The sequence below is a fragment of the Alexandromys fortis genome, unplaced genomic scaffold, assembly GCF_014885135.2.
Source record: "Alexandromys fortis isolate MF-2015 unplaced genomic scaffold, M_Fortis_MF-2015_v1.1 scaffold_16, whole genome shotgun sequence".
Lineage (NCBI taxonomy): Eukaryota > Metazoa > Chordata > Mammalia > Rodentia > Cricetidae > Alexandromys > Alexandromys fortis.
This window is the reverse complement of record NW_026067893.1, coordinates 11,166,901-11,190,891: the sequence shown is the minus strand read 5'-3', so window position 1 is coordinate 11,190,891 and position 23,991 is coordinate 11,166,901. Positions and strand designations below refer to the sequence as shown.

Here is a 23,991-nt window from a genome sequence, read left to right as displayed (position 1 = left end):
GACTTTCCTGGAATGAAATGATTTTCTTTTTTCTTTTAGCCCTTCTGTTCCTTACACCTGCATCTGCAGCTCTCTGAAAACCCATATTCCTCTGGAAGAATCTCTAGCAAGGACACAGCCCCCGGACTTGTGGTGGCCACAGGTAAGGGATGTTCCCTGGCTAAGGTTTGTAGCTTATGTGTGGGTCATGGGTTCTTCTGAGCATTAGATGGAAAGTCCCCAGAAAATGAGCAAGATTCCTCTGTCCTCAAAGCTCTTCATCAAAAACTAGGTTCCAAGGAGCCTTGACAGGCTTAGCTTCTAGGTTAATTCTTCCTGCCCCCAGTCCCAGAGCGGTCCTCTGAGGCTAGTGAAAGGCTAGCATTCCTGTCAGAGTCTGCTGACTGATCAGAGAGAGTGCAGCCGGGAATTCTCAGTCTGAGAAAGCTACAGTAAGAACTTCCCAGCTCTCCAAATAGCAGGTAGGGCAGTTTTCTCTTCCCACAGAAGATACTTTATGGAGGCTTTCACCCCAGAGCTGTTTTTAATCAGGAGGTCTCTGGCACGTGTGAAGGTTTGTTTACACGTGATTAGTGATTAAGCACTTGGCAGAGAGCCTGGGGGAAAGGGCTGAAAAACTTCAGGTTGCATTGTTGGAGCCACTGTCCACTGAACATCAATCAGAAGTGACGATAAAGCATCTCTCAGATGAAAACGGAGTCTCTGGGGGATGTGCCTTAATTAGCATGAGTTTGATTTGAATACACCTCTTCAGGAATGCTTTGTTGGCATAAAGCAAGACCGGCTTCTAATCTTAGAACTTACGGCTCTGCTGGCAGGTAGCTTTTTACCCCCTCTCTCTAATGAAAGCAGATAAATTCACTGTGACTTTCCGAGGATATAGTGTTCCTCCACCAATCCAACACTTGTATCTGGATCCCCTGTTCTTCTAGACATGGATTCTATCTCCAAAGCTCCAATCCAGTGAACTTTCAATCACTAACAGCCTTCAAGCACTTTAATCAGCCTGATGGCTGCTATAGCTTACTGCTATCACAGGCAGCTTCTCTTCAATAAGCGTGGACAAGATCCAGCATGACTAAGAAATGCTATTCTCTGCAGCAGCCCCGGACAGTGAGATGAATGTAGGTTCTTGCACTCTGTTCCTAGCTTGGAGAGTGATAGCGCCACCCATAGTCCACGTGAGGTTGTTTTTCAAGGTCAGGGACCTTTAACCTATCTGCCTCTCCTCAAAGTCTGCAGAAACCCAAATACTAAAGCAGATGCTATACAGGGAAAGAGTGGTCATTCAGTGCTTAGATGCTTCTGATAGCCCGGTATTGCTCAAACACTCTGAACTTTTGTGTTTTGATTGGCAAAGTGGGGACGATGATGCTAACAGAGCTGAATTGCAGCATTGCATGAAGGAATGAATTTCAAATGCTTCCAAACACTCAGGACATATTGGCTGCTCTGCTTAAGACACCTACCATCACCCTGTATCTTTGACATTAAAGCTGTTCTTGCATCAGAAGAAGGAAGTTTTTCTCCTCCAATAAGAGCCATAATTATATGCATACATTATGCATGCAGTGAAATCCAGGAATGCTGTCATCCAGCTCTCTAGGCTGAACTCTGGCACTTACTCGACTCGCATTTGGTTTAGTTTTTTAACTTCTGAGCTTCATGTCCTCATCTATAAAACAGAACTTGTTATCTTCCTTAGGAAGATACTTCAAGAATAGACAGAGAAGACCACGCTTATAAGACTAGGAAAAATACTCAGAGTAGATGAGATGGTGTTGATCACACACACTTCTAAGTTAGTCTACTGTTATGTCTTTAATGAGTTAGCAGACATTCAGAAATTAAATATTTACTTTTGAATATTTAGTCATGTTCCCATAATTTATCCATTACCTTCCCTTGCCCACAAACTCCCGAGGCTTCTTGCCAGCCATGGAGCATCAGGAGAGCTAAGATATAGATGTCAAGACCTTAAACTAGCATCCCAAGTTCTGCTTCCACATGCCCAGCTTACTTTGCTGGCCTGGTTTCTGTGGGAGATAATTTTCCCTCAGGAAAACAATTGGTAAGTAACTATTGTGTAAGATAGGAGGAGTGTCCTTTAGATATCTTCCTTATATTTATACCCCTATGCCTGCTATTTGCCTGAAGATAGATTTGGGCCCTGACTTCCACTCTCCCTGTTCACATCCTCTTTCCATAGTGATCTGAGAACCGGTTTCAAGCAAGCTGTATATGAATGCATGCCTTGAGATTCCTTTCTACGTCTTATTGAGGACATCTCTGGAGAATTTGGTAGTTATTTTCAGTAAGCAGAAGCATTAGAGTCCCAATATCTAGAGTATTGTCTCCCACTGCTAGTGAAGAATTTGCATCCTTATAGCTCAGACCACCTTACACTGTGAGTGTGTTCCTTGATTATACAGCAGTGGGAAAGAAGAGACAACGACAGTCCCCTTCAATATACACATTCTGAAACAGAGGACAAGAGGGAGGCAGCATCATTTCCAAGCCCACTCTCCTTCTCACTGTAGAATAGTGGTTAATCTTGTAGCGATCAAACACCAGTCTGCAAGCCCCTAACTGTGCCACCTCCATGGCACCTGTGCCCTGCTTCCTATAAACTCCAATTGTCCATACCTGGTGTTGCCCCAATTGTCTATTTAGCGCCCATCTGCTATCACTTGGAGAACCCATGTGCATTTCTAACCCATGGTGGTCCAAAATTTTCTCTCTCTTTATTTCACAAGTGTTAGAAGAGCAGAGGATGGTTGCAATGGCAGGAAACAGAGCAAAGAATTTTGAATAAAGCTCCCTCAAATATCAATAGAACCTTGTTTGTTTACAAAGTAACTGTCGGTAAGAAACCCTTATTTCCTGTCTCATGCCCCATTTCTGCTTCCTGGATGCCCCTCAGGCAACACAGCTGCCCTACCTTCCAGGATGCTCAGCAACCACTCTGCCTAACCTTCCTTCTACTTAGCCAAGGAAAACTTAGTCAGGTCGTCCTTCACTGACATTACCCACGTTCTTTCTGTTACAATTGCCTACCAAGCTGCTGAAAGACTGGGAGTGGGAGAAGAATGAGACATCTTGATAGAAGGGAACTTTATGGGGTTAGGGAGAAATCTGGTGCCAGGGAAACTTCCAGGAACCCACAAGGATGACCCCAGTTAAGACTCCTAGCAATAGTGGAGAGGGTGACTGAACTGGCCTTCTCCTGTGATCAGATTGCTGAGTATCCTAATTGTCATCATAGAACCTTCATCCAGTTACTGATGGAAGCAGATGCATAGATCTACAGCCAAGCCCTGGGCAGAGTTCTGGGAGTCCAGTTGAAGAGAGGGAGGAGAAATTATATGAGCAAAGAGCTTCAAAGTCCTGATGGGAAACCCATAGAGAAAGCTTGTGGGAGCTCATTGACTCTGGACCCACAACTAGGAAACAGTCAGGGAACTACACTAGGCCCTCTTCATCTGGGTGACAGTTGTGTAGCTTGGTCTTTTATGGGGTCCCTAGCAGTGGGAGCAGGACCTGTCCCTAATGCATAAGCTGGCTCTTGGGAACCTATTCCCTGTGGTGGGACACTTTGCCCAGCCTTGATGCAAGGGGAAGAACTTGGTCCTGCCTCAACTTGATATGCCAGACTTTGTTGACTCCCATGGGAGGCCTGTCCCTTTCTGAATGGAAACAGAGGAGAAATGGAGTTGGGGTGGGGATAGAAGGGAGGTGGGGGAAGAAACAGGAGGAGACAAGGGGAAACTGTGGTTGGTATGTAAAATAAATAGATAAATAATTTAGAAAAATAAAAAGACTGAAGAACACGGCCCAGCATAAGCTCATACTAGAAAAGCTCTACCCAGTTTCTTGATCTGGGAACCTAGTTTCTGGTCCCTGTGATTATCTGTGTATTTCTCGGGGTACCCTTAAGATGATGGAAGATCCTTCTGAGTACAGACTCTATGAAGTGGGCTTCTTACCACCACCAAACTGCCCAATCAGCAGGGTGAAGCTTTGGAAGAAAGGCTAGCAGTATTAGAGCCAATGTCTAATAAGGTTAAGAGGCAGTAGAGTAGATTCTGAGGGACCATGCTTGGGATGGCAAATATGTAGCCAGTTCTACCTTTCCCTCTCTCCTGTTTTCCTTAGTGGACATTACTAAATATCTAATGGATTACCACACTTGATTTTCTTGACAGCACAGATGGCTTCCCATTCCTTTTTACCACAGTTCTCCTGGTAGCAATCATAGGACTATGATCTTCTTGACCTTACTCGTTGTATTTTTCTTTTTGGCTGTTTTCCCTTAGTCCTGTGCCTGAAGAGATGAATTTCCAGACAGATATCTATAGTGTCTCTCGGAGCTCCTCCCCTCTCCTGTTCTGAGCCCTAGGCACTGGGGTTATTTTTGGAAGCCTATGTGTCAAAACAAGTTGGCTAGCTGTGTGCTCCTTGATGCTGATGGGAGCTTGACAAGCCGTAGCCAGCTTTAATTTCTCATTTTGAAGTATTAAATGTCAGGAGCTCAATTAACATTTTCATTATTGCATTTTTATTGTGCTCTTATTTAGGTTACAGATGTGTGGGAGCTAACATTCCCTCCTTGCTATGTTTAATGAAAAAAATCATCCAATATGATAAACTCTTACATGTGCAGGGTGCTTTCTTCATTTTTAACATGTCTCCAAGTGCACATTAACTTAAGAACATCATTCAGTTCTTTATTTACACAGCAGTAATTCCACAATTATAGAGTATTGTGTGGAGCAATGGTGTAGCATCTATGAGGAGACTATCCGTTAGTAAAGCTAGGGAAATAAAAACAAAAGAACGGTATCTTTCTGTTTTTTATATCTGTTTATTTTGTATATCTGTGTTTGCACTCAAGTCACAAGTGTGTGAGTGTGTGTGTGTGTGTGTGTGTGTGTGTGGTCAGAAAACAATTTGAGGAAGTTCCTTCTCCTTTCGTCAGTAGATCTTGGGGATCCAATTCAGTGTTTACGGCTTGGCAGTGAGTTATTTAATTAACCATTTGGATCATCTCTTCTGTCCCAACTATCTTCTTTTCTTATATAATTTTACTTCTTTTTGAAGGTTATAAACTTTATTATGCCAATTTTAAACATGTCTATGTCATATTTTGCTTACTTTTCCTCCCCATTACCCTCTCTCATCACCATCATCCCCTTCATGAAACCCTTCTTCCCAATGAGCCCCCTCATATTTAAACATCTTCCATATTGCTAGAGAATTTCATAACTATATAATATAGTTTAATCAAATCTATACTTTCCCCTTCCCATTCCTTCTTTATATCCCTGCCACTTTCCTCTCCCAACTTCCTCTACCTTCCTTCCCCTTTTTAACCCACTGCATTCCAGTACTTTCAAGGCAGTCTGTGAAGAGATAAGTCACACACACACACACACACACACACACACACACACACACACCACTTGCTTTCCTTAAGCTAATGTTATACTTGAGCAGGAGATCTCTGTTGCCGTCCTCTATCCTTATGCGCACTCTCCTGCTCTTGCCTTCTTCACTGCACTGCAGTCTGGAGCTATTGGACACAGCATGGGGAATGAGAGTGAGTGAGTTCATCAATATTCAGTCCCTGGGCCCAACAGCTAAAGATGCATTTGTGTCCTACTGTTTACTTACTTTTCTCATAATGAGTTTTCTTCCCCTGTTGGGTTTTTGTTTTTAGGTGACCTCAAGAAAGAGTGTATACAAAAAAAAAAAAAAAAAAAAAAAAAACTGTGAGCATCCTTTGGGGAACTTTTACTCCTCCTCCAACCATGAACACACTTAAAATGTAAACTGCCTGACGTTACAAACAATCTGCTTATGTTTCAGGTAACATTGGCTCAGAACTCTCCTATACAGACATTGGTGTGTTCATCTCCTCTGATGGGGGCAACACATGGAGACAGGTAAGTGTGACGATTCAGGGGAAAGGGGAGACATTCAGAGTAAACTCTGCTGACATCTTCCATTCCTGTTGATTCTTAGACTCCTTATGATTTTGTAGTCAAGAAATATTTGACTAGCTCTCCAGTACTGGGTCTAGCAGGCAGTCTATAGGGGTAATGGTGGGTGAGAAGATACCCGGGCCTGCAAGAGGAAACCCCATACTTGCTCTGAATGGTTATGGCATCTCTTCAGCAGTATATATGTAACAGGCTTTGGATGCTCAATGTTGTTCTGGTTCCTAGGAATACATTGATGAAGCTGTTTCTGTCATTAGGGTGCCAAGGAATCTTGGCAAGCAATCCTCCTTCATCAGCGTTCTCGATCTGCTTCTTTATCTAAAAGGGAAAAGATTAGAATGTTGAAACCAGAAGAGGCATGGAAGTCAATGATAATTTGAGAACTGTATAGACCCAGCCATCAGTAAACATGAGACAGCTTAATACATATATGTCTAAAAGAAAAATCGATTCAGTGTTGCAAGCAATAGTTCTTGGAGTGGTAATAGCAATGTCCCACACAGCCATTGTGTATTTGATGTATGCTGAGTTCAAGCTGAATTTTGTCTTACCGTGTGACTACTATATTAGTCAATGCATACATAGTTGATGTCCACAAGCTTTAAAGGGTTCAAAGCTTAAATGAAGAAAATAATTTCACATAAAATGAAATATAGTTTGGGTTGATTTTATTATTTTACTGGTCTTATCAAGGAAAAAAAGAAGAGTAAAGAGTTGGTTCTACTGGAAAAACTGGAAAGAATGAATAATTAGAGGTGATACCTTACTAAGTCTTAAAAAGAATAAGATTTCTACTGAGGAAGAAAAAGGAAAGGCTCTGAATGTCTTGATTCATGTGAATTCACCATTAGCTGTCTTGCTGGTAAAGTTCCAATTTGGATGACCAAATAAAGTCTGGCATCTTCACTACCAGTATTGCCATCTCTGTCCCTACCACCACCACTGGAACAGTTACCAGGCACTTAACAGATGCAACCGCTGTTTTAAGTACTACACAGGAGGGCAACAAAGACTATGACAAATCTTGCTCCAAAGGCTGTAATCGAGTGACTAGGGAACAGACATATGATTATGTGTCAACTTTCAAAATATAAGATAATTTATTGCAAGGGCCTAAAGAGGTCTGGAACTGGAGAACAAACTCATTCAGTTTAAAGAACAATCATTATCCAAGAACCTAAAGAAAAATGTCAGCTGGCCAGGAAACCAATGCTGCACCTTTACCATCCTGCTTTCCCCCACCCTGTTTCTCTAACTTCCCAAGCTTCTACTTTTCATGCCAATGCCTACCAGGGGAAAGTTGACAGCTGGCTGACAGTATCAAGGAGGAAGTTTGAATACCACTTTCTGCTCCTCCCTGGCTTCAGTCCTGCATCCCTGTTACACGGCTTATCCCAGACCAACACACTAACCGGAACTGCAGACTCTGCCTCTCCATCATGTTTGGAACATACATAAATTATAACCTTAAGTTCTTTGAGTGCTAAGAGTGGCCATTAGTAGGGCAGTTTTCTTTACTGAAAAGATAAATGTGAAGAATAAGAAATTAAAGTTTTAGGACTGAGAAGCTTACTTCTTCTCTGTGTTCATTTGAGCATATATGCAGGAGATCACGATATTTCTACTCATTCCCTTTTTCCATCTGCCAACCCCTGCTTACCCTCTCCTAGTAAATTCTCCAAGTCACTATCCTAACCTCTGCACTCGGTCACATGAGCCAACACCAGAGTTAAGTACTTGAAGAATTCTGAATATCTGTTTTTCTCATGAATTCTGAAATTGGGTATCTTTGTTGAATAAATACTATCCCTGCTTCAAGCTGGAACCATAGAACCATACACTTTGATATACATGGAACTAGATTGGAAAACATCTTTGTTGAGACTCTTGTATTTTGCTGGTGCTTAATACATATCTGTGACAGATGGAGATATGACTCATTGAATCAGTGGACCAGCAAATGGATAGCTTAATAAAATTTGGTTAAATTCATAGTCCAGGTACTGATTTGTCTTAAGGCTCAAGGAGACTATATTATAATGAATATTTATAAAAGGTAGTTGATGGGCACCAAAAGCTGGGTCTTCTTCCAACCTGTAGAAGATTCTAGGAAGTAGCGACTATGTCCAAATGTTCCATTGTTCTAGGGTCTGGAGAAGTTCTCTTTTGAGTCCTCGACAAATAAACGTTAAAACAGCAGAGAAACAGACATCGGAAAAGTAACTTATAAAGATGCAAAGATAGGAAAATCTTTTTGAAATCACACTCTTTTTTTGAGGGGAGGAAGGGTTAGCTAGTTGAGCATGCACCATACCGCCTCACCTTTATGTAGTATATTGATTTGCATGGCTCGTGGGAAAGGTCCTGAATATGCCATTTGAGTGGAATAGGGAGAGCTGTTTGTTCTCTGTGAGTCCAGTTTCTCCTCTAGTAAATTCAGATAATACTTGTCAACTGTCTGCAAGAGCCCCTGGAAATGCTAGAATCCAAACAATACCATGCATATGAAAGACTGCAAACTGTTAAGCACTGCAAATGTGAAGCATTGCTGTGATTGCTGTTATTGTTGTTGTTCCAGATCTTTGATGAAGAGTACAATGTCTGGTTCCTAGACTGGGGTGGCGCCCTCGTGGCCATGAAACACACACCTCTGCCAGTCAGGCACTTGTGGTAAGGACAGCTCCCTATCCTCTTAATGAACAGGTCTTCAGCGGAGAAGGTTGGGGCACGTTCTTCTGAGTGGTTTTGCATCCTCTTCTCCATTTCCTCACCCATTACTCACCAGCCCACTTTTTCAAAATCTTTATATCATCTATCTCATAGGCAGCAAAATATGCAGTCAGGTAAGACAGAAAAGAATAGAAGGATCCACAAGCCAGGCAGCCTTGACTTAGAATCCATATATGAGAGATGGAGAGATATTGCTCTGTAGGGATGGTTAGGTTCACGTTAGCAGATCCTGAGATCAGCTCTAAATAAGTTCAGTTTATGATTCTATGACTGTCCCATTATAGATGACCTATAGGTGTCATGGATATTCATTCAAAGATCAAGGGAGTAACCTGGGCTGATAATCCGTATTTTGCAGCTATAAGGAACTTGGGAGTAGTTAAAGACATGCTGTAGGCTTAATACCATAAGAGAGTTTGGACAATGAATGAAGATGACCAGGGACTCCATTAGAGTTGATGAAAGAGAAATAGCCAAGAAGGGAGAAACCCCTGAGAAAGATGAGATCAGATCTGTTATGGAGCAAAAGCACAAAGGGACTAAGTGTCTTAGGAGGTCATAATCAGAGCGCATTTAAAGTACAAGTGAAATAAGAACAGTTTGTAACATTTATAAATGAACAAACAAATGAATGATAAACAATGAGATGAAATGAAACAGTTTATATTGTTCATCTCAGCAAAGCAAATATGTAATGGAGCTCAGAGCATACAGGCTAGTTCCTCCATGAGGACAAGGATCAGAGTAAGAATATATCTTGAGGGATTTATGTCATGATGTAGGTTCTTGACAAAGGATAGATATTTCTTGTATGCAAGTACCTCGAAGAGAAAGAATTTCAGGCTTCATGTTCTATTAAATAGTTATTTGTGGCTGGGGCTAACTAAAGTACAGGTGAAAGCATTCACAGTGGCAAAAAGCTGGATCTCAGCTTTTCGCAGGCCCTTAATTACCAATAAGACCAACACTTGGAGTGAGAATTTTAGTGGAAGGCTTCTGGTTGTCATCTGAGAGAGAGTTGATATCCTGATGCCATGTCCTATCTTCAGCCACCTTGATAAAGAGTTTTCTCGGTTTGTCTATTTTAAAACTATAGAATTGTCACTTTTAGGTTGAAACATGCTAAAATGTTGTCAGTCTCTTAGAGCCTCATTAGCACAAGGTAAAATAGTTACATTTTCAAACATATTATTTTACAAGAAGGTTATGTAAATAATCTTTAAAGTCATAAGGAGTTTCTTTCAAGAAAATGGCTATACTAGCCTAAGGGAGAACTTGAGAAAATTCTCAATGGAATTATTTATTATCCATTTCCTATTAAATAATAGTCTGGATTTGTTGACAGAATGTTACATTTCAGGCCGTGTCCTAAATTGCTCCACCAAATTATTCAGCTCAATCCTAAATATGTGGATATTTTTAAAAGTTACCAATATACTGACTTTAAAACACAGCTATATCAAGTACCTTACTCAAAGCATTAGTGCACAGGAGTTAACTGGATGTGCCAATGGAGCTCCTGCATGTTGCCTGCTAATGCTTTAGGTACTGTGAGGAGCACAAAGAGGGTGGTTGTAACGTGGTTCCAGCCCTATGGCAGATGACAGTCAGTACAAGGATTTCAGATTAACCCAAAGCAGTGTGTGTTTAGAAGATGCCGACTGTGTGATGCTGAGCAGCGGTCTTCCTGCAGCAGGGGGCACGGAGATGGTGTTTAGAGAAAGGATGCTGTGAGTTCCAGGAAGAAGTGGTCTGAGGCATGCTAATGAGAGTAAAAACTCTGACCTGAGGCTAGAATTCAGCAATGTACAGAGGACTCAGAAATCTGTATTAGAGCTAAGGATGGGGACATGTAAAAGGAGACAGGATTGAAAAGAACCTAAATGTCACTTCAAGGTGCTATGGTTGAGCTGGCAGGTGGTCCCTTTCATTTTCAAGACCTATTTCAGTCTGTGGAAGGAAGAATTGCCTTTTAAGGAGGGAGTGAGACTGTACCAACAAAGAAGAAAGTAAGTCTTAAAACTCACTTATTTTTAACCAGATGACACATTGTTTCTTGGCTCTGTCATTAGGTTTAAGGAACCATCTCAATCTGAGTTGGTAAATTCCTCATAGACAAACAGGCTAGTTTATTCCTTTCCTTCAAGTCTCCGGAGGAGAAAGTAGCAAGTGTAGCCTGTACCTGACCATCTCACTCCTTTCTTTATCCTTGACTGTGGGATTAGGTCCCTGTGCTTCTTCTTACTGCTTTTGAGAGCTTCCTGCTGAGAACTTTCCTGCTGCTGAGACTAGGAAGAGTTTATTGTTTGCTTTCTCATGGAGGAAAATAAAACCAGCCTCTATGGGCTGCAAGGGGAGCATGGTACCAAGAGATCTGAGAGGATTTCAACTTGTTTGGTTGTTTTCCCTTAGAAGCCTGTTCTTTTCTAGAGACAGAAAAGCAGTGGGTATGGAGAGGTGGTGGGTGGTGGAGAAACTGGGGGGAGCTGAGGGTGGGTGGTAGGGAGAAACTGGGGGGAGCTGAGGGAGGGGAAGCTATAATCAGGATTTATCGTATGAGAAGAGAATCTGTTTTCAATTAAAAACAAAAACAAAACCAGAAATTTAGCCTTCCTTGCATTTGACTATGCAATCTGAGCTGTCAAGGGTTCAGTCTAGAGACAGACACACTTACTCTCAAAGGAGCAACTTGTCTTGGCAGTCTTGGAGGAAAATGCCCAAGTTAGAAAAAAAAATTGCTGAGAATCCACTTTAGGATCTGTAGTCAAGAACAACTATCATCACTCAAAATCTTCAATGAAAATTTGAGGTTATCAAGTTGAATGTAGCACTAATAGTAGCATTATACTTCAAGTGTAGAAAACCAAGTGTATTCACCATAAATAAATGGTAGAAGTCTACTGTGGAGGATATGCTAATAACCCTGAATTTGTCAATATCTAGTATGAAATAAATCAAGCACCATGCACATTCCATAAATACCACATGCCAAATTCATTTTTAAAAATAAAATATGTGAACATTTGTAGAGCCTACAAAATAATTATATTCTTACTGAATTTCTTCTTGTAAAATGATACTGTTTGTTTTCCTCTACTAACTTAAAAACATTAAATATTATTTTTAAACTAAGCATTGAAGATAGTATTGTCTTCATTTAAAGGATGTTGATAGGAATGTTTCCTGAACTTAGACAGGGATGAAGATTTCTGTTTACGCCTGTCCATCAATATAGTTCTCAGGAGAAAAGGAATAATTTGCACTTGCAAGTGGATAAATGTCAGCTATTGAATGTGTCTGAGAAATTACTACAGCAAATAATGAATTCATTCAGAAATTGTCCTTTGTGTGTTTTCTTGAAGGCTATGGGAGTGTTTTGTAATGACTTGACCATGTCATTATCATCAATGTTTTCTTATAAAACGGTTGACTAATTTTTGCCTCTTTCAAGCTTTTGAAACTCAAATACAGTTCCTTCTTTACTAGTAAATTATAATTAAGCTGCAAACTCCAAGGCTAAAAAAATGGCATATTTTAAGAAGAAGAAGAAAGATTAGGTAGTTGCTTGATTATCATTTTTTCTTATGGATCTCAGACTAACATTATTTTCCATACAGATGTATGTGTGCATACATGCACAAATGAAAAGCGTTAGCTTACACAACATTACCCAAGGGTATAGAGGTTTTCAGACTTAAGTAATAGCTACATTGCTTTGCAGAGAAAATGGGAGTCATAATTGAAAAACTGGGGAAACTATAGCAAGGCTAACAGGGCATGCTGTTTCCTACAAATGGAAAGGTTAGGTAGCTGGATGAGCATGAAGACAAACAGTATGGAGATTGACTCATCCATCTGTGACCATGTTGCTTTGGATGAAAGAGATCAGAGCCTAAGTGCTATTTTAGGTAAGCCCTCCATCAAGTATTGCTGCTGTGCTTTAGAAATACTAGAGGGAACTGAGCAACAGAGTCCCACTGAATGCAGTTTTCCAAAGAAAGCTCACAAGGGACAAGGTGTCTGAGTGACAGGTGGGCTGAGGTGCAATGATTTGCTGAGCCCTGACAGACTGTCCTGTTTCCCTTTGATGTTCTTGGAACGAAAAAGGGAAACATCACCTTTTCTGTGTTCTTTTGTTCATTTATACATGACTTGGATATCAGTGTCTTGTTTGTTCAGAGAAACATTTCCATGAGAACAATAGTTGTAACCTGTGCACACCTCTGAAAGGAGCATTGCACGTGTTGCTTGGAAGAACTTCCTGGTGGCTAGCACAGCACCTCCCGCATCTGCCGTGGAAGGCAAGGAAAGAACACTGATTCTCATCGACTATTCTGCTTCTAATGCTGAGCTGGTCTTGCAGGAAGAACTTTGGTTATTTTTGGAAAATTCTATTCTTCCTCTCATGTCAATACTATAAAGTCAGAGACACACAAACTGGGAAAGGACCCCGGAGGTCGTATAGTCTAGCATAATATCTGTTCTAGCAGATCATTTTGTGACACCTTAAGAGATGCAACATGCCAGGATAATAAAAAAAGTGGAAACCACTTAGTGAATACTCAATATAGAGTTCTTATCTTCTACAATGGCTTTAGTTGTTAGGAGAAAAATATTCTTAACGCTGAGCAACAATGAACTGACTTAGGGGTTTTGCACATTGAATTCAGGTACATGCAATTTTAGGATTGTATAATTGGAAGGACATCCAGCTATTTTTTTTATCTAGCCATTCTAGGTTTCCATGAATATCTAAATCTGCAACTCAAGAAAATATTTCCAGTTTGTTCATTTGCCCCACACATATTCATCAATTGCATGTTATATACATCCAGCAGAAGCACAGGAACAGGGACACACTGTGGAAAAGAGCAGTGTGCATGAGAGCTCACACTCTGAGTGTGACCATTAGATGCTTCTTTTCAGTAGCATCAGTGGGACAGAAAAGTGTGTCCCTATTTCTCTCTGCAGTTTTAAAAACTCATGCGTCCATGCAGCTAACTACATGCTCTCCAAATCCGTTCATGGACATTATCTTATGGTTTTTTTTGTTTTGTTTTGTAGTGAATAGTCAAGATATTCTTTCTAATATATGGAAACCTCCTTACTAAAAGAATAAGTTGAAATGAAATGATAATTAATTCAGTCTCTGTTCTTTTTTCTTTTCTTACCCGTGCTGTCTAAAATTTATGTAATCTGTTTCCAGGCCAGTTTGTCTTTCACCTTAAATCACACTAATTGGCAGGTCTTTAAAATAAAAGGAACTGGGATTGGAATTGAGCCTCGTGTTTAAGATACGGCAGAGGGATTGTTTCCTTCATCGTGTGTGCAGCCTAGAGGCACTTTTTAGGCTTTGTGGTTTGACCAGCTTTTGAAGTTTTACCATTCGGAGAACACTTAACTTGTGATTGACAAGGGATGCAGTCCCTTTTGTCTGAACTTATTAACTCACTGGTTAATCTTACCCTTTCTCCCAGTGCACCACTTTTTTTTTCTTTTCCACATCCTAACTACTTTTCTTAAATATTCTATTATTTCATTTTATATGTATGGATATTTTTCCTGCATATATGTCTACATTTCATATGTGTGCCTGGTGCCCAAGGAATCTAGAAAAGGCAGAAGTTCCATTGAAGCTGGAATTACAGATGGTTGTGAGCTCCCTTTGGGCACTAGGAATTGAAATGTCTTATGGAAGAGCAGCCAATGGTCTTAAGTACTGAGACATCTCTCCAGTCTCTAAATATTCAGACGAGGCGAGATCGGGCACGTTCAGTGTGTTATGGTCATAGACTAAATATTCTACTTTTAAATTGACCCACCTTGTAAATCACGCCCCTACTCAGAAAGCCAGATCCATTTATCCAAAGCTCTTCTTGACGATGACACAACATGGAAGACTCTAAAGTATCTAGATGTGGACCAGAACTGATAATGGCAAACTAAGTCCCTGTGTCTTCTGCCCGCTCCACTTCTCTTCTTTGATTGTTGAAATGCCATCAACAATATCAATATCTTCCATAACTTATTTATTATGTTTATTCATACTGTATATATCTCATCAACAAATGTATTGACGTCACCTCTGAAAATATCGAAAACCTTTGTTTTTTTTCTGTGTCTGTTCTCCATAGTAACCTTTAGTAACCATTTCTTATGCTGTCTTGCCATTCTTCTAATTCTGTCCACTTAGGGTTCTGACAATCTATTCACCACACAGATGTAAAATTTGTCTTTTAAAGTTTGGATCCCGTCATATCTTTCATATACCATCTGAAGACCAAGTCCTCTGTGACTGAATTCGGCTCTGTCTACCAACTCTACTTCTACTTTCCGTTCTGCTCTAACTATTGATCATCTTTCTGTCCAGAGTTCAGGTCCACTTCACAGTAGGTATTTCCTCTGTCATAGCCCTCCCCTCTGTGTCTGTGTGTCTTCTTCTTTATTGTCATTTCAGGTCTCCACGGATACCACTGCCTAGGGCTAGTGCTTTTAGTTACTAACAAATCACTCTGCATTATCAGGACTATTTTCTTTTCTTTTCTTTTTTTTTTTTAAAGATTTATTTATTATGTATACAACTTTCTGCTTCCATTTATACTCACACGCCAGAAGAGGGCGCCAGATCTCTTTACAGATGATTTGGAGCCACCATGTGGTTGCTGGGAATTGAACTCAGGACCTCTGGAAGAGCAGATAGTGCTCTTACCCACTGAGCCATCTCTCCAGCCCCCAGGACTCTTTTCTAACCCTTGTTTTTGTGTCGGTTTACTGGTACATTGTTTTACTACAAATTAACTACAATTTCCACTGGTGGTGGAGCCTTTCCTTTCCTCTCTTCTCTGGAGATACTGCTGAGGTGTTAAGACTGATAATTCAGTCTGGTGGTGGCCATTCCCTTACTCTCTTCTCTGGAGATACTGCTGTGCTGTTGTTATGACTGAGGACACAGTTAGCTCAGGCACGTGAGAAACATGAGCTATTTTATCCGGGAACTCATTTCGTTTTCTCTCTCTTTTCTGCATTGCCATTATTTAGAGGTCATTCAGAATTTTACTTTCTCCTTGAATATTGACAATCTTACTGGTTTCAATTTCACCTATAGACTTACTATAGGATTCCCCATTTCCTTGGCATGCAGACATTAATGAGCTTTTGATAGGAGGAAGCAAATGAGACGCCCTTAGGGCTGGCATTCAGAGCAGTTATCTCTGAGTATTTACAAAGTCCCAACCATCTCTGATTTGCAGTCCAGGCCCTACATTCTTATAGCAAAGATATTAAGATTTTTATTGTCTTTCCTAAAGTTTCTTTCAGGACTCAGATTTTGTTAGATCTGTTTCTGCCTGAAACACCCATGTGTTAGAAAACACTCTTCTCTGGAAATACCCACACGGCAGAATTGTGGCCTTCCAAGAATCCCCTCAGTCATAAATGAGTGTCGCTGGACTCCATTCTCACTGTGCCTCCGGAAACAGTGCTCTTGCTTCCATTCTGGCATCCTCACACCCCATGTACCTAGGCTGCCTGTCGTTTCTGGGCTTGTCTTTAGGTGTGTGCTGCTTCGCCATTCTTCCCTCTACCTGTGAGACATCCTCCCATGGAGATTACTCCCTACAGCAGGCCTCTAGTCTTCTATGGTTTCTCTCTCTACTAGCACTTAGCTTTGTCTGGAAGCTTCCATCTTGATTCTGAGAAGTATGATGTGACCTCATCATCTGCCTCATGGTGTCTTCCCTGTATGAAGTAAAAAATAGCTGCCCCTATGCCCTGCTGGTGGATACATGAAAAGAGGGCACCTCTCATCTCGAGATACCTGTGGCACTCACTGAAGCCTCTTCTGTATATGCTGCTAACTAATCTTTATCAGTGAGGAAATTTTTGGTGAAGCAAGGAGAGAGGGCTTGAGCTCATGTTGGCATTATTCTGTGGAAATAGCAACTGATTGATTTAGAGTCATATCAACAAACAGGCTTGAAAAGGAGAAATCATAAAGCCTAAGATATTTTTTCTTAACCCCCGGACATACCAGAGAGAGAGACAACTAGTTAGTGGCTATGGGAATTTCTAAAACTACCTTTATTATTGTAGGAAATTCTGAACTACAAAAGCAAGGAATCTGGACTCATGCTATTTTCACAGCGGTTCAGGTCTCCACACCTTCCTCTGCACTAACTTAGCTTTCAACTTAATCTTTAAAAAGGCTGAGTTAACTGAGCCCTTAAAGTTCAAGATAGAGGATGATAATTTAGGAATTCACAAAAGCTTCTTAACAGTGTGATCTCTTTTCTTTTATGATATACCATCAACCTAAACATTGTTGTCAGACTGACTGCCCTGGATAGGTTAGAACATTGTCCACAGCACTACTTTTAATCTGTGTATTTGGAAAAAAAATAAGATAGGAACACAGAGGGGAGTAACAGAAGAATAGAGCGATTAAAAAGTAAATACAGACGAGATGGAGTGACTTTCTGTTCATGGAGAAGGAGATTCCTAGAACCAGTGCATGGAAGTCAATTAAAATCATACTGCAGAAATTGAGTGGATGCGCTGAAAGAGGGCCTTTCACATCCCTTTCTTCCTCTATGCATCGGCCCGTCTAGCGCTTCCGTAGCCCTGATAAGTATCAGGGCGATGAAGATGAATGGAAGAGTCCTTGTCCTCAAAATGATCACAGTTCGTAAGAGTCAGAGACATTTTCTGAAATGATGTATAACAGAAAGAAAGAAGCATGTCACAAAGATTCATATGTGAGGTGTCAAGGGGTCATTCAAAGAATAAAATGGTCATGTTTGCTAACCTCTGAGAGGTTAAAATCCTGAATATAGGAGAAGGACCATATGTAGGAGGGGCTCAAAGTCTTAAATTATGTATGTAGAGAAGATTTAGAAACCTGACAGGACAAGAAAGATCCTTGAGGATGAAGAAGCCAAGGACACATCTTTGGGCTGTGTCCTCTGCTGAAATCGAGGTGTAGAGAGGTCCTTGATATTATCAAGAAGGAGAGGGAAGCAAGCACGTGGAATCGCTAGCAGCATCCTTTAAAGAGGTGCGTGCTCGGCATCCACAGAGGACCAGGCTTGTCTTTTATCCTTGGACAAACGATGGAACAGGGCATCTTCTCATAGTAGTTCAGACACACACTAGCCATGCCTACAAGCCTTTTAAGGTGACATTGGAAGGTGGAGTAGTCTCAACATCCATTCAGAGAAAATAGGAAATTGCTTTTCTTGAAGTTTGATTTGAAAGACACACATACACCCTTCCTATAGGGCACACCCACACTCCTCAATTTATCTGTGTCAGAAACTCCAAGGGCTGAATTGATTGTACTGTAAATTGAACCTTAGTATTTGAAATGCGACACCCTGTCTGCTGAGATCTTTTGTGCACACATACACATATGTGTGTGTGTGTGTGTGTGTGTGTATTTCCTCAAGTCTAATGTGCTGAAATATTTCTATAGGCTTGGATCCCTTCTGCCTGTTCTGGTAAAAGCAATTTTAATCAAATCTTATAATATAGGGAGATGTTGTTGATTAAGTATTGTTAATCCACATTGCCAGATAGGAAACTTTAATAACGTAAAATAAGATGGTCAAAGACTGCAACTTTATTTTCAACTGTGTCTTCTATGTATTTGTTTCTGCCTCAGGGTGAGTTTTGATGAGGGCCACTCCTGGAGCAGATACGGTTTCACGTTGCTGCCTCTCTTTGTGGATGGGGCATTGGTGGAGGCAGGAGTCGAGACCCACATCATGACGTGAGTACTTTTTACTGTGGCAGAGAAGAGACTAAAGACCTCAGTTCTCCTTCATCTGTGGGCTCAGGATTTCCCTGGGGGAATATAATAAGAAATCATTTCTTCTCAGGGCCAGAGTTCCCTCATCTATAAAATGGAAATTGTTTCTTTTTGCACTCAACAACCCACATAGCCACTGGTAGGTCACAGATGCTAATTGACCCAGGAAATTTCTAACAAAATTTAAAGACAAGGAAGCTTTCCCCATACCTCAAACTCAACAACATACAAAGTTAAGTCTGTGATGTATTTGAGAGATTTGGCATTCATATGTGAGTGTCTGCTCAGTGTCCATCTTGAACTCAGCCTAACACTCTGGTCAGAATTGAAAGACCAGATGCCAGCTGCTGTACAAAATGGCTACAGCTCAACCAACGTAGGAAGTAGAACACATCCATGGTTGATAGCTTTAAGTTGGACTTGTGTTACAATACAACTTTTCTGGAGACACAGGGAAAAAAAAAACATTGATAGTACCTACTGTGTGCCAGATAGTATACTAACGGACAATTCAGAAAAAAAAATCCTACTTTATCCTATTACTTAAACAAAATGAACAAATACTCTGCTTTGGAACCCAGAATACTGTGTTAGACATTCACATTTTTGTCAGGAGTTCCAGGAATGAATAAAATACTAAGGCCACTTCTATCCTTTACTTCAAACACTTGTTTGAAGATTTAGGTCCATGAGCTGACTTTCCCAAATTATTGCCTATCCTTCACTGACTCCATAGGCATAAAACAGAAAGCTTCTGTCTCTGTAGGACCTTCCCTAATGTGACTCAGTGCAAAGCTCAGTAATTTCTACAGGGCATAAGCACCTGGATTCAAGAGGCTGGTTAAGCTGCCTCTTAACTGCATTCAAGCCAGAGTTCATTGTTTTTCCAATTCAAGTCTGATGTGGCTCTAGAATTTTTACCAGTGGCCCCAAATTCAGCCATTCTTCATTTTTTCTTTTGTCAGGAGACTTGACTTTTTGCTTATCTTTAGCTCATAACCTAAGGTATTTTGTGTGCTCTTTATGAGACCTATTTGAACTCATTGCATGATTCTGTTGGGCATGGCTTTGAATGATACCATATGCAGAGGACTCTCACCATGACCTTGTATTCTCTGAACTAAAGCTGCACTTTAAATGTTGTGTCCACATAATCTTAAGTCTTAATACTTTGCCCCTTCATGTGGAGTTGAGCTTGTTACGTGGGTATGGAGACTGAACTCAGAACCAAAATTACTTCATGAATGACTGAGATAGTGTTTTGTTGTCTTTCCTTTCCATGAGTATTGCTGGGTTCTAACATGTTTCTTGGGGGAGGGGGATGAAAAGGCGTGATGTCAATGACTACAGAGACAGGGAGTCAGTAGACTCATTTATTTAACAATGAGGAAAAACTTATATACCCTCCCAGCACCCAGGCATTCTGGTCCATTGACAGCTGGCATTTCTTTCATGTTCCTCTCTCCTTGGCTAGGCATGATCAGGGCCTTTGACAGCACCTGTTGCTAGGCACTCAGGAAACACTTCTTGGTAGCTCCTTATTGGACAGGCAAAGACAGGACCTTTGACAACTCCAGGCAGACTCCACGTTGGCTCCTTTTGGCCTGGTAGGCCTTATAATATGAGGATGCTCAGGAGCTCAGCAGAACTTTGGTACCTAGTCTGTCTTGTTTATAAAGATGCCTCAAATATGTAGCATAATTATTTCATATAGGAGATGGGGAGTGAAAAGCACACTTGTCTAATGAAATTAAGAAGCATTGATCCAAAAAATGACCAATTTTTAGATCTTGTTTCAAATTTTGTAAAAATGTTTTGCTTATTATTTAAGAACTGCATACTTGAATATAGTGTGTTTTGGCCATAGCCACTTCTTGCTCCTCTCATCCAATTTTCCAAGATTGCCCTACACACGTCTCTCACAACTTCATGTCTTCTACTTTTTCCTCTTCGTTCTTTAAAATATAATTCACTGTGTCCACTTGGTACTGCCTGTATGTCTGTGGGTATAAGGCCATGCACTGCTGAACAGGAAACCTACCAGGAGCCATTTCTACCAGGAGACACACTACTGAAGAAAACTGACTCTCCCTCTACTAGCAGCTCGCCTACTGCCTTGTAGCCCTTTACCTAGTGGTGGGTCTGTGAGTCATGCTGGAATGTCAGCTGGGTTGATCTTGTGCTGGTCTTCATGTAGGGTACACAGCTGTTGAGAGTTCATGAGTACAATAGCCCTGACATATTTAGAAGACACCAATTCTCAATAGTCTTCCAACTCCTCTGGCTCTTAACAGTTTTTCTACTTCCCTCTTCTTTGATGTTCCCTGATAATTGTGTGTGTGTGTGTGTGTGTGTGTGAGAGAGAGAGAGAGAGAGAGAGAGAGAGAGAGAGAGAGAGAGAGAAAGAGAGAGAGAGAGAGAGAGAAGAGAGAGGAGAGAGAAGACGTCCCATTTGGGGATTACCATAGTCCCAAGTTCTCCTCACTTTGAACAGTTGTATTCTCTGCGCTAACCTCCATTCACTGCAAAAAGAAGGGTTATCTATAGGTATAAAATTAAATGTTTGCTACTATATCAACTTAGCAAATTCATAGTAGTAACTTCTTTGAGGTTTGCCTGTGACCTCTCCAGCTAAGAATTCTTGGCTAGGTTCAAAGAACTAGGCATGAGTTCCATTCTATTTTGTAGACTTTTAATATAATCAGAGAGATATTGGGTACAGCTAAGACATTTGGTACCACTATTGGACAAATGAGAATATCTTTACAGGCCATTAATTATTATAGTTTACAGTGTTCATAGCTGGATAAGAGTTTTCTACTTTGGAAGCCTGCATAACAGCTTCTGGCACTTTGAATTCTTACCATCAGAAACATCTTCCTTCATAGGAACTTAACTTATTCTCCCCGCCCCCTCCAGTGTGTGTGTGTGTGTGTGTGTGTGTGTGTGTGTGTGTGTGTGTTGTGAAGCTCTCACATCCTTATGCTCACCCCCTGACTTAGGAGCCAAAGTGTCCCCTGATGACTAGTGGGATGGTTACTGGGAGGCTCTGTCTGCTTCCAATTCAGATTTGAAAAAAACTTTATACCCAACTGGTTTACTAAAACTAACTGGTATTTTAATGACACATAATGAAAATAGAATTGAAAATTACATATTCTTTTGGAATTGTGAGAATAAGGAGTAGATTTGGGGACAAGGGTTCTTCTTCTAGCCATTGACCCTTACTAATGAAACAGGACACTTGAATTCTGTGAACTCACTGTTAACCTCATTAAAGTGTAATGGTGGCCATGGATAAGAAGGCTACAGTGTGATACTATTGACTTTCCATTTTGATTTGCAGAATTTATCTGTTTAATACTTTATTCATTTAAAAACACTTCATGAATGCAATACAGATTCTGTTGGATCTTCGAAGATAAAAAGGTGAATGCAATCCTTTCGTTTTAAGGGAATTTCAGGATGCAAGTGTAGGTACACTAGTCGTCAGGGCAGAGGCTCCTAGATCAGGACTGGCTTGATTTCCCCAATACCTGTAACTGAAATGAAGCAAGTAAATATGCAGACATAGAAAACATCCCGACTGAGGTAAACTAGATCCAGAAAGCAAACAGCACATATGTTATCTATTGCATGTGGATTTAGCTTTGGAGGTTAAGATTTGTGTGTAGAACTTGGAGTACCCCTAGAAGTTAGAAAAGTAGAAAGATATCATTGGAGGAGGGGAGGAGGAGGAAGAGCTAAAGCAGGGAGGAGACAGAGAATGCTAGTGTAAAGTGGGGAAGAGGAGTAATTTAAGGGGAAGATTTAAGTGGTAAGAGAGATGGGAGGGTAAACCAGATGGTGTGGGATAAACAATAGTTTATTTGAAAAGGCCACATGAAGTTCTACTGTTTTATAAGCTTTCTAAAAACTAATTTCATACTTAAATCTTTGTTTTAGGTAATGATAAATGCTCTTCTTAGAAGCCATGGTTTATATAAAAAAATAGCCTAGTACCTGCCATGGTTCACCTCTCTGTGAGTTGTTCATGAGGGAATCCAAGAGACTACAAAAATAATACCCCCAGGAATTCTGTCATGCAAAGATTAGGATCTAGCAGTTGGCAATTATGTGCCTGGAGCTTGGGTTGGAATCTAACTAGGTAATCTACTCTCTGAGCAGGGTTGTGTGTGTGGGAACAGCAAAGTGCCAACAGCAGGGCAGCTGGTGAATGAGGACCCTATGGCGAATGGTTTCTGTTTCTCTCCTGGGAGAAACTGCCCAGTTCTTCGCTGTATATCTGCTGGAGAATATGCATGGGGGAGACAAGACAATGCCCAGCATAGAGATCTGTGATTTCTTGCTTTTATTGTACATTTCTTTCTATTGCCATTTCAAATGTTATTATTGCAACATCTCCCTGGTAACCTTGACAGCAGCCATCTAGTCTAGCCTAATTCACAATGAAATGTGACCATTCTTATTACTTAAGGCTGAGGAGACATGGGATGATTGACATGCCCGTGTGCCTGCTGCCGTCTCAGGTGGAAGTTCTTGAGATGATGACGTGCCTGTGGATGCTAGAACGCTTGGCCTCCTTGGTCCTCTACTGTTATGAAAGGTTGTTTGCCTTCTAAAATAACAAACACCTTAAGGGGAACTCTTTTTCTCTTGGCTCAGCTGAAGAATCAGATGGAAAATCTTTCCCACATCCTCAGTACTGCATTTTAGTTTCCTTACTAACATGAAAATTTTGGACCAATGGACTGTGATTTAGCTATCCTTTTACAGGGACTGCAGAGAACTAGGGAGTCTCTCTGGAAAAAAAAAACATCTAGGGCAAGAACAGTAGAATTTCTCCTGAAAAATCCCAGTTACTTCTAGGAGTAGACAGCAAAGTACCTGGAGAGACTGTAGCCTAATTTTTAAAAATCCAGCCATGGTTTACAGCCAGTTTGCATACACCCTTCCTTTTCTCTAGGCCAGATAATGCCATGAGATGCTTTCTGAAATGTGATTTCATTGGAATCCCCCAGAGTCTTGCAGTGTAGATAGGATTATCATCACTGAGCAAGTGAGGATGCCGAAGCTCAGGGAAATGTTCAAGACAGACAACATAAGAGCAAAGACTTTGGCCACAAATGAAGGAAGATACTAGAAATTTCTAAGGCTTGTCCAGCAAGGAAGCACTATGGTTCATAGGAAAGTGTTGGGATGTTAATGACTTAGTATGTGCTGATGTCTATCTCTCTGCTCACCCCTTCCTAAGCCAAAGAAGATCCATCCTGAATTTTAATTCACAGTATGTTTGATAAGAATATGATGAAAGCTTGAAAGAATTAGGGACTAATTAAAAGGCAAGATGTGAGGGAAATTGTACTTGCCATTGGATATCAAACAAGTGATGAAAGGCAGAATAGTTACAAAGGGTTTCCTGGCTGTGCCGAGAGACGGAGATCAGTCATTACA

General features: G+C 40.8%; 1 protein-coding gene across 1 annotated transcript in view; it reads left to right on the top strand.

The window, feature by feature from the left end:
* The window catches only part of Sorcs3 (sortilin related VPS10 domain containing receptor 3), a 278,227-nt gene that overhangs the window by 181,465 nt on the left and 72,771 nt on the right, over positions 1 to 23,991 (top strand). The window contains exons 8-11 of the mRNA XM_050146022.1: positions 40 to 142; positions 5,869 to 5,945; positions 8,581 to 8,672; positions 18,391 to 18,498. Coding sequence (XP_050001979.1) covers positions 40 to 142; positions 5,869 to 5,945; positions 8,581 to 8,672; positions 18,391 to 18,498 — 380 coding nt within the window. The remainder of the gene's footprint in view (positions 1 to 39; positions 143 to 5,868; positions 5,946 to 8,580; positions 8,673 to 18,390; positions 18,499 to 23,991) is intronic.